This window comes from Montipora foliosa, chromosome 11 (genome assembly GCF_036669935.1).
Source record: "Montipora foliosa isolate CH-2021 chromosome 11, ASM3666993v2, whole genome shotgun sequence".
Taxonomy (NCBI): domain Eukaryota; kingdom Metazoa; phylum Cnidaria; class Anthozoa; order Scleractinia; family Acroporidae; genus Montipora; species Montipora foliosa.
The window spans coordinates 16,979,027-16,990,231 of NC_090879.1; the positions used below are offsets into that span (position 1 = coordinate 16,979,027).

The window sequence follows — 11,205 nt, forward strand, 5'->3', positions numbered from 1 at the left end:
GGTCCGAAACGTTTAACTTAAACGAGATTTCAAACTTCAGGATAAAAACTGTCTTAGACGCGCAAGCTTTTAATTCCATCACGGAATCAAGTGATGTAGTTTGGCCTTTTGGTCACGTGATTTGTACTGTGAAGCACGTGACAAAACGTCCCCGTAGATCGCAGGGAGCTCGTAGCAAACACCCCGGTTGTGGCCTGGGGCCCGTTTCTCAAAAGTCCCGATAACATTTCGGGCCCGAAAAGCCATCTGTGAAACCGCCAACCGCTTGCTTTGAAAAGCCGATCTTTTAACATGTTTTAAAGGTAACAAAAAGAAAAATGGCTGTGAAGTTTGACGACTTAAATCCTCTCCGTTCTTGAGACACAAAGGGAACTGTGTCACCCGAAAATGGCCCGTAAAGTTTCGGGACCTTCGAGAAACGGACCCCTAAACACCAGAGGTGGTCTCTACCTGGAATTTGCAGCCTCGTTTACGTTCAATGTTTAATCTGACACGATCAAGTAACACGTGATTCTCCAATGGTTCGGAAACATTTATTTGCAATTCAAAAAGGCACATTTGAATTGTAAAACTTGCACATTTACTACTGGAGCTTTCTCAAAAGAACCTGCATTTAGGGATGGTAACATGTCCTGTCACGGCTCTCGTCGACTTGATGTGATATTGCTCCGGCGACACATGTTCATTGTTGCCATAGCTACACACCAAAAAGCCGATGTCATCCTTGGTCCACAACGGAGAAAGAAGCTTCTAACTCATCAGCTTCTTCTTCCAGTGTTGCTAAGCGACGCAATGATCGACGACACAGATCTTGAATATTCTCTGCAGTGCTGGCATCAAAGATGCGGCAACATGACTGAAATAGAACACAAAAATGATAAGGTATTTTACCTTTGTAGAGTGTCTAGTTCCAAAGGTGTTAAATTGCGGAAGAAAAGGTTTTTCTCACGGAAAGAAATTTTGGACATACTATCAACTTTTTTCGCTTAAGGATTTCCACTCTTTTGCTTTTTCTTAGCGTGTGGCTGCTATAACTGTGTTCTATTTTCTTTCATTTATTGTAAGAGGCAAAAGCGAGGGACTAAAAAGAATACAACTGGGCTGTGAAATACACGAACTTCCTCCCAAAAACTGTTTTCCCTGGTAAGTGTTTGCTTGGTATCCCAAGCAAAAAAGTTACAGGTTACAGCTGGGAACATCCTCTTTAATAACAGAGAAAGGTTACTTTAGCAGAGGAGTGAAAACTTACAATCAAATATAAAGTACCGAACAACCGTGACAGATTTCAATTGTGACGATGAATCGACCATGGCAACTAAGTTGTAGAGAGTCAGACTTGCTGACTGTTACCTGAAGTGTTGTATCGCCATCCCTTAACCGCAGAACGTACATGAGCGCGGACTCAGCGGCAGCTTTCACGCCAGTGTTCTTCTCCTTGGATGACGTAATAAGCGCGGGGACTATAACCTTCATAAGTGTGGTATCCAGTGGAGCCGAGGTAACTCTTGCGACATGTTCTATAGACGCTGCCGCAAGAATCTTGACATCGTTAGAACCTTCTTGCAGAACCTAAAAAAAGCATGTGCCTGATTATCCGCAAACATGTGTTAAGCTGAAAAAATGCAGGAACAATAGCGAAATTTCTTCAAACGAGAATTTTTAATAACACGTGATTTCATTGAAACTACGGTTGACTAACTGTAAAAAAATATACCAATTAACGTTAACCCTGGGCTATTGGTAAAACAAGTAAAGGATAGCAAAATGCCGACCAAAACACGGAAGTACCTTAAGGAGCTTTTGTAAAACCTGAGTCGGAGGAGAATCACATTGAACCACAGAATTCGCGAGGATGAAGCCAAGAGACCGCACACCTGAGCTGCAAATAGGAATCTAGACAAACAAAAATGCAACTTTTCTTTACAAAATGCTCAATTCTTTGAAACAGGAAAAACAGATCATGATTTCCGCAAATATCTGGGCCAGAAACCTTGCGAAAAACACTAATCACGATAACAAGTTGTCGGGCAATTCTGTCAAGCAAACGATCAACTTCTTACATTTTTATGATCCCATTTACAGTAACGTCCTCTTGATAAAGGTACAGCCCCCACACAAGCCCCTTTTACGGATTGGATAATGAAATGGGAAGTTTTTGAGCCTTTTTGTGGTTTCTCTGTAATTTCTCATTTAATCAAAATTTTTGTGCGTCACCCCCAACCCATGTAATACACGGCACAATTCCGTCGAACACTGCAAACTCATCGGGTTTTATTTCTTTACAGCATATAACTACCGAATCAGTTTCATAAGATTACAAAAAGATACGGATCAGCCGCTCACCGTCTAAGGGATAAGGGAAATCTCTTTCCACTTACCCTGTCCGTACTAGCATGTGTTACAGCCGCATCGGTGACAGCTTGATAAAGACCCTGGGTCACAATCCTCTCTACAGCATCGTGTAAGACCGCCGACAGGGCAATCGCGTGACCGTGTCTTACGGTCCAGTCCACTGTGGGGTCGTTAACTAGTAACGAAAAATTAACAATGATAAAATTACGGTTGTCGTGTCCTGTATACATAAAATTATTAAACTGGGCCTTACACAGAATGGTTTCTCTCTTTATTACACCCATTTAGAAATCACTGGTGATCCTTGCAATCTGATTGGCTCTCAGCAGAGCGATTTCTTCCCAAATTGCACTATTTTTTGCTCTAAATCGCACCACTTCCCCAGCCAATGAGAATAGGCCACTAAAACAACCAATCAGATTTCAAGGCTTGTTTAAGGTAACCAATAAAATTGCAGGAAAATGAAAGACAAAGAAAATCAATTGTGTGGCCAATTTTGCAACTTTCGTTCTCAACTGGCTCAATAAAATATTGGCACTGACTAAAATCCTGTATTTGAGCGATTAAATAATTATTGTGTTATTTCTAAATGGATGTAATAAAGTGGTAATTGAACTTTGTGTCGTGCAGTTTTGGTCTGAAATCATACTTGTGATTTCAAATCGAACTCGTTCGTTCGATTTTGAAATCACACGTATGATTTCAGACCAAATTGCCCTCCACTCAGTTCAATTACCATTTTAAAATAAGCGCGTAAGTAACACTTTATTTAATGAGGGTAGAACCTAATAGTCAAAAGATAAAGGTGATCCTCGCACTTTAATGGACAATTTAAGCAACTGTCACTTTTACAGACACCTGAAAAATTCAGGCGGGTTTCAACCGGATTCGAACCCATGACCTCTTTGGTCTATAACCCGCATTTCAAATATACATTCATCAAGAACCTGATAGTGTTACAACAAGTGAAGTGAAGTGAAGTGAAGTTATTAGTCTCTCTCCTTCGGGGCTTTTCAGAACTAATCTACAATGCTTTTTGTGGGCGACTTTGGCCAGACTGCTTGTTTGCAATTAACTTAGGAAGTGAAAGATGCCCCCGACCAGATTAAGGTCAGTCCACAACACCGGAGCTACCACGTCATAGTTAACTAGTTAACTCTTGTAACCCTCAGCATTCAGACGAGACAACAAACGCCAGGAACGTAGTGCGCTGCTCTTATCGAAAAGTGTGTGTCACGTGTGGGATTTTTTAACGTCCAATAGAGTTTTTGAACAACGGTTCTAGGACGGGGTATGCGGTTTACAGTATTATGCATGCCCCGTTCACAGCAAACGTTAACCATGCTTTGAAGATGTTTAGTTAAACACAGTTTCAAAGTGTTTTCTTTCTTAAATCGTGTATACTGGTTTTTGTCGACAACACAATTTAGTGAAGGACAATGTCTGAGCTCCTCGGCCTTCTTAACGACAAGGTCCTCGCGCGTTTTAAGAAGGCTAAGGAGCGAAGACATTATCCGATTTAATTCACGTTTTCATTGTTATGAAATAAAGAAAGCGTATCAGTCGCTAGGGAGTATGGGTAATCAATAAGCCCGTTGAGATTTTGTAGTTTTAGTCATTTTAATATGAATTAATTGCCTTTTCTTAGAGCGGTTTTCAAATGAGTGTCGTAAAACCAAAACCAAAGTAATTACTTTGGCCAATCAAAAAGGACAGAGAATCCAGTAAACCAATCAAAACTCGAAGTAATTACACGTATCCGACAAAAAGCGCGGGAAAATGTGCACGCGCGAGCCACGATTGGTTTTGGTTTCACTTCTGATTGGTTGAAAAAGTGGCGCGAAATCTTTGAACCAATCACTGAGTGAAGTTATGCAAAACCAAAGTAATTTCGACTTGCGACATAAAAACTGTAAACTAAGTTTCATGGCAGTTTGGTGGATTATGTTTGTGAGCAAACATGTTCAGTTATTTCGGTAAGCGTTCGTTTGGGATCATGGAGGACGGCCATGATGATTTGCTGTCAGCTGTGAACCGAAGCCAAAGAGAAGAAATCGATTTAGACGATGGACTCGACCATATTCTTTCACAGTCTCTTCACATGTTTGAAGAAAAGAAGATTCTGGATGACGCAATCGATTCCACCGACATGTTTGAGAGTGGTGGCCATAGTTTGGTGATCATTGAGGAGATTTCCACCCGCAAAAGGTAAGAATCCTTTTGTGATGCCTTGTGTCCTTCTTCAGCGATTTGGTTTATCACCTTATTATTTTAGGTGCTAACCCTAACCTCGATCAGAAGCCCTTCAGAGTTACAAAAGAGAGACGGATGAACAACAAGTAAGAGTTCCAAAATAGTTCAAGGACAGTCACGTAATAACACCAGTTGTGTAGATAATTTTGGTGGTATGCAAATTCCAAAATTAGCTCCTTAAGGGCCAATTACTTTAAATGTTTCTTGTGGAAATTGTAATATAACGATTAACAATAACTAGTAAAAGATTGCAATCTTCAAGTCTATCTGGCAAACGTAAGAGGTACTGTAAAAACAAAGGACAATAAAGGATACTCAATTTGGTTGGTTTCTCCAAACTTTTGTGATCACTCGGTTGAAACAGAAGGTCATTATTGAGATCACTGATTGGAACAGGAAGTCACTATTGCAAAATAAGCACCGCTTAATCCACCTCGATGACTCAGTACAAAATAACCTCCTGTTCCAGCTCAATAACGATATGGTCTTCCATTACAATGGGAACGTACTGGGGACAGCTATTCTTAGAGTTATTTTCATAGAGTTATGTCGTAGAATTCAGGATTTTGGCAGTCCAAAATCGTGAATTCAGGATTTTGGAAGTTGTTAACTCTAACTCTAAGTCATAACTCTACTGAAATAACTCTATTGATAGTTAACCTCGAACGTACTTGATCATTGAGAATAACGACCTGTTCAGCACAATGGAAAGGTGCCCTAAGTAACGTTAAAAAAACGAGCAGCAGTGTCTTATCGGGGTTTTGAAAACACGAGGCGTAGCTGAGTGTTTTTGGACCCGATAAGACACGTGCTGCGAGTTTTTTGAACGGCTTCAAAAACATTCCACAAAGAGCGTGTCCCTCTGGACTCAAAACAATGGTTCAAATTGTGAGAGGTGAATATTAGCATACAAGAAAAACAAGCTTTATATAAAGAATACTAACGAGGAGTGTTTTATCAGGATATCAAGCTCATACACGTGACGTTTTATCGGTGTTTTGATAGGCTGTTAGACTCATGAATTATTAATGCATTTGATGCTCATCCAACTAAACCAAGCCAAACGTGATATGAAAGTCTCCGTGTACGTCTTTCTATTTTCTCCAAAACAATGGGTCTTTAGAATTTATTAAAAAATCTTATCCGTAATCATATTTATTGAAGGCAGTCAAAAACAGCACTTAAGTCTGTTTACCTATAAGATGATCATTGACGATGGAGTGCAGCTCTGGATCAGGTGCAATGATTGATAATGATCCAACACAGCCTCCAGCAGCCACACGAATACTATCCTGAAGAATACAGGCAACGAAAACAACACATGAAATGTGGTCACAGCGTTTTTCAACACTATGACACAAAAGGAGAATCGCCATTGCATCAGTGGGATGACTTTGGTTACCACCCCAAATACTGAGGAAGGTGGCAGGTTCGACTCCTGGAAATGAGCACTCGGGTTTTTTCCGACTATCCCCGAGTCAACATCGTCAGAGGACGAGTTTTCAAAGACGACAGAAAATTGGCAGCCGGAGAGCGTTTTTCAGGCTGCGTAAGTAAGCAAGTAAGTATTCTTATTTACCCCCAGATTTTTAGCGTAGCTAGTAGCTAATATCTCCGAGTATTGAACAGAACAACAACTTTAAGTATCCCAGCTGGCTGGAGGCAAACCAGTTGGCTATTTACAAGTGCAGCCAGGAAATTGAGCCAGGGACTACCTGGAACAAATTCAAGGAGTGGTCAGAACGTGCCTTAAACCCGGAATCTCCGGATCTCAAGGCAAGCGTCCTGACCACTGGGTGGCACTGCCTCCCCAGCAACTCACTGTTTTTCTTCTCCCTGATGACGGAAGACGGCCGTATTACAGTTAATTCTGAGAAGAAATCGATAGTATGTCTACGCCATGTTTTGGGGTAATTTCTCTAAGGAAAACTCTTTCGTGCAGCCTCGACGATAGATTGACTAAAAGGCCTAAAGCTAATATTTAAGAACTAAGATTGGGGTCCAATCAGGGCTTTGATGTCCTGAAGTAACTAAATCTTGTCCATCAGTATTAACAGGAGCTTACATCGGCATGTCCAAGCAGATCCAACAAGGTTGTCGTTAGCGCCTTCCTTATTGGTTCGCCCATCTTCTCACCGGCGCCCGCGATCACCCCTCGTAAGGCTTGCAACAGTGTCTCCCTGAAAAAGAAAAAAAAAACCAAAACAATCAGACTCGGCTTGTATAAAGATGCTCAACGCCAAGTTGGCCCCAGCATTTGCTCGATACCGTACCTTATAGTATTATCTTCAGTGTTTTTAACTCCATTGTGAAGTTCAGTGAAGAGTGGATCAACTCTAGTGTGAAGCTTGATCAGTTTTTGCAGTGCGTTCGCGGCGCACATGCGCACTGCGCGGGTGGGATCATTGAGGGCCTTGATAAAGGTGGTCTGAAGCTGAGGCAGAAAAGGCTTTAACATGGCACCTACCTGCAATGTCAAGATGAAACAGTCACAAACCCAACAAAAATTCCAAAACAGCAACGAAGATCTACATAATTGTACGGAGGCATTGTAGAAGAGAGTTTAAGGCTCTGTAATTGCATGCCTATGATAAAATCTCACTGGCTAGCTAATGGATTTGTTTTGCTGTGGTCTTGAATTCGAAAACACCCGTTTGTAAATAGCGATGTGGTCGTTTCCTTCAAGGTGGGGATTTGAATAGGTAATCACATGATTTCGAGTGCAATTTGGAATAAATGTAGCCTGTTCCAGGCTACCAGATGGTAGGGAAAGAGAAAAAATATGCGTGCGAAAAACGCACGAAAACTCGAAAAAACTCACGCACGAAAACTCAAAAACTCGACCCAAGCCCCCACTCGCTTTTCCCACGTTAGTTGTTTTCGTTTTCCCGACTATCTGGGAGCCTGGAACAAGCTAGAATAAATGGGCATGCGTAGATTTTTCAAACGCCAACAAAATTACGGGCAAGTGCAATTTGTAATCTGAAAAAAATTACGAGTGATTATTTATTCCAAATTGCATGAGAAAAATCATGTGATTACTCGTTGTTAAATAATAGACATGGGAAAAATATCGAGAAAGGCCTGTCGTAATTAAGTAGAAACAACGCACGCGTATCACGTTATCACGCAAAAATTGCACCATCCAGGGCTAGCATTTGATTGGCTATCAGGGGCTTTCTTTGATCATTGACCAAATTAGAATGCTTGATTTGCTACCTCTTTTTGCACTGAATCACCACTGCTCTGCACTTTGTTACCTGAAAACTGCATTTCTCTTAGGTAATCAGAATGGTAAAATTTTTTCATATATAATCAGTTTCATGTACGTAATATGTTTCATTTTACAAAGGTCTTAGGTTTGAATGGTGCCTAGGAGTCTTATTTTTCAGTTGTCCTTTTGCTGTTTGCCAAGTGTATCATCTTTGTTAGGAGCACATTACACCAAGTTCCTTCTCATCGCTGTAAAGTGCTTTTGAGCGTATCCAGATACAAAACGCGTTATGTAAATGATACACACATGTTCACTGAATCAGTTTTGAGAGTAGGCCCTTTGGTCTTAGGCTGAAGAGTAAATTGTTCTCGTCCATGTTTGAATGGTTAATTGTTTTCCGCTGAGGTGCCGCCATGATGGAGTAGTGCCGAGAGCCTCCTATGATGGTGAACAGGATTTAAATCATGGTTGTTGCTATAAACGGGTTGAGTTATGTGCCGTCTTAACCCTGCTTCGAGGGTTTTCTCCGAATTTTTCAGGATTTCGTCCCTCACCAAAAATCAGCATGCAGAAAATTCCACCTGAGTGTCGTATGAGAGAACACAAAAAGGTGTAGACACGCCTACCTCGCTATAGAGTGAATAAATTATTTTCTTATTGGCTAAGAGAAAGCAGTTTTCAGGTGACACAGTGCAGAGCAGAGGTAATTCAGTGCAAAAAAGAGGTCGCAAACCAAGCAAGCATTCGGATTGGTCGATGGCTAAAGAACGTCATCGATAGTCAATCAAATGCGAGCCCTGGATGGCGCAATTCTTGCCTGAATGCGTGATAAGGGTCCGTTGCTTCTGCTTCAGTGATTACGACAATCAAATTTCCCAATTTCTTTTCATGAACATTCTTTATAAGTCGTCACATGATTTTGCTTGTGAAATTTCGGCCGTGTGCAATTTGTAGTCTCTGAAAAAGTTGGAAGTCCTCATTATTTTATCCCAAATTGCACTCGAAGTCACGCGATTACTTGTGCAAACAAGGTTACGAAACTAAACACACTAGAATACCTTTGAAAACGACCAACCCTAATATGCTTTACTTTTCAATGGTCACAACGCATTCCACAATTTGAAACTAAAACTCAGATAATGGTCATTACACAATCTAAAGATTGAACATGATATACAAACCTTGCCTAACAGCAGCCCTAGAGTCTGCAAGACAGCCACTTTAACATTCCAGGTGAAACGGTCACCAAGGATTCGAATCAGGGGCCCAGTGATGTTTACCACAAACGGTCTTAGGGCTGCAGAGCTAGTGATACTGATCACCTCTCCCAGTCCCTTAGCAGCTTGTTCCTTCAACTCGGGTGTGCCGTTCAGAATGCCTTCTCTGAAGATCGGTAGGATTGGCGCAATACCCTGGTGAAACAGTGAGTAAGGGCAACACCGTATTGTCTTCACTATTTTGCCCGTTTGATACTGACTCTTAACCCATTGTACCTTATAATGAGATGTCCTGTTATGTTCACTTGGCCATATCAAGTCATACGGGAAGAGTTTGTTCTCCTAAGAACTAATTAAATAGGTATTCAGCATTGATGCTTAAATGGAAACTTGCATCTGATTAGCTGCACGACCTTCAGATAAGATCACAGTTGCAATACCGACTCAGCTACAAGGTCAGAAGGGATTTGAGATGTCATTTCACGGCAATGATCCCGCAACTGGTGTAAAGAAGAACGTTTGGAAAAACGATGAACGTTTGAAAAAATGCACCCCTTCTCTATCCATTAAAAAAACTAAGGCACTAATTGGGAGCACTGGAATCCGATCTTAGGTTGGTTTTTTTAGGAGAGCGGAAAACCAGAGTACCCGGAGAAAAACATAACAAAGCAGAGTAGAGCACCAACAAACTCCACCCTCATAAGAAGCGGCATCTGGGAATCGAACCCGGGCCACATTGGTGGGAGGCGAGTGAATGCTCGGATGACTGCGCCATCCCTGCCACCACTGCGTAATCCCATCCTTATCAGACAATACATCCTCACCACCTCTTTATCTCTTTCAGAAAACGGCAGACATTGAGGAGGGTATCAGGCAATACTGTCGTATCATTGGTTTTCACACAACATTATGGCGACTATGTCAGTGTTTTCATTAAAGAAACGACGGGCATGTTCGTAATCTAAACTAATCATCTGGGAATTGGACTCTATTCTTATGCAAACAATTTCTCATGTTTCGGTTTATAGAAAACATGGCGGCTTACTTTTCCGGTTTCCATTCGTGGATAAAAAACTTCTCGTGCTTAAATGCTCTCAAATATCAATGTGCTAGTTGGTCATCTGGTGTTTTTCCTCTGAAGAGCCTTGACCTGTCTCCTTCCGAAACAAGAATTCAAGCATTTCTCTTCACTGACAGTGATACTAGTTCCGCTCAATGTCGTTGAAATCATCTTGTGTTATGGCATACGATCAAAGTACGAAGTACACAAATACCTTTTTAGGAAGACAGAATCCAGGTAGATCTCCGTCTTTAATGTCATCAGAGACAAACCTCACTGCCTGACGCAAGTGGCTTATGTATTGCAGCTGCTCGCTGGGTTCCAAGCGCTATAATAAAGAAGTGAAATTGTCATGCCTCCACTTGGCTGTAACCCACAAACAAGAGCTTGTAGTTTGCGAAGGACTGAAAATTTGTGTAGGAAACCCCTCTACCCCTCCCTCAAGAAATCTGCAAGCACTTCGAGCGACCAGAGGTGGGTATCCACTCCACATTTGAGAGCAATCATTTCGAAAGCTTGCTTGCGAACAAACTTAGCAGATGCTGATATAAGAGTATTGCGATTAATGAGTCAAACTAAAAATCATTTTACGAATATACCTTTGTGACTGCATTCAAGGCATTCCAGCTAATATCCACCACCAGCTCATCAGAATCATTCATGAGTTGAATAATGACACGAAACAGGGACGGGATGAACTGGGAATAGTCTGCTTTAGTCCTCTCACAGAAGATATACAGGAGAGAGATTGAGGCCTAAAGTACAATAGTTGAGAAAAACATTTCAATTTTTCTTTTGGCCAAGTCAAAACTATTTCGCTCTGTTTCGTTGCTTCAAACCTAATAAAAACAATTCTTTTCGTTTAATATACTGCACGAATTGTTGCAGCTGTGCGCAAGAAAATGCGTGCCCATTTCTGTAATTAACGACCACGTTCATTAGAAAACCTTAAATAACAATGACTACAACCAGGTTTTCTGAGCCCGCGAGACTGAGCACACCCAGCAAACCATTGTTTTAACGAAAACCGCTGGTCAGCAACCTGGTTGTAGTCATTGCTGTCAAAGGTCTTCCCGTTCATTAGGATAGATTGATACAATTTTCATGCG

The 11,205-nt window shown here is 41.3% G+C and overlaps 1 protein-coding gene across 1 annotated transcript in view; it reads right to left on the reverse strand.

Moving 5' to 3' along the window:
* Positions 1-519: 519 nt before the first annotated feature.
* The window catches only part of LOC137975453 (stalled ribosome sensor GCN1-like), a 70,758-nt gene continuing 60,072 nt past the window's right edge, over positions 520-11,205 (reverse strand). Inside the window, exons 51-60 of the mRNA XM_068822576.1 lie at positions 10,696-10,851; positions 10,311-10,424; positions 9,001-9,231; positions 6,879-7,072; positions 6,671-6,785; positions 5,801-5,897; positions 2,379-2,527; positions 1,789-1,893; positions 1,351-1,569; positions 520-856 (exon numbers count right to left, since the gene is read on the reverse strand). Of these exons, the coding sequence (XP_068678677.1) occupies positions 719-856; positions 1,351-1,569; positions 1,789-1,893; positions 2,379-2,527; positions 5,801-5,897; positions 6,671-6,785; positions 6,879-7,072; positions 9,001-9,231; positions 10,311-10,424; positions 10,696-10,851 (1,518 nt within the window). The 3' untranslated portion in view covers positions 520-718. The remainder of the gene's footprint in view (positions 857-1,350; positions 1,570-1,788; positions 1,894-2,378; positions 2,528-5,800; positions 5,898-6,670; positions 6,786-6,878; positions 7,073-9,000; positions 9,232-10,310; positions 10,425-10,695; positions 10,852-11,205) is intronic.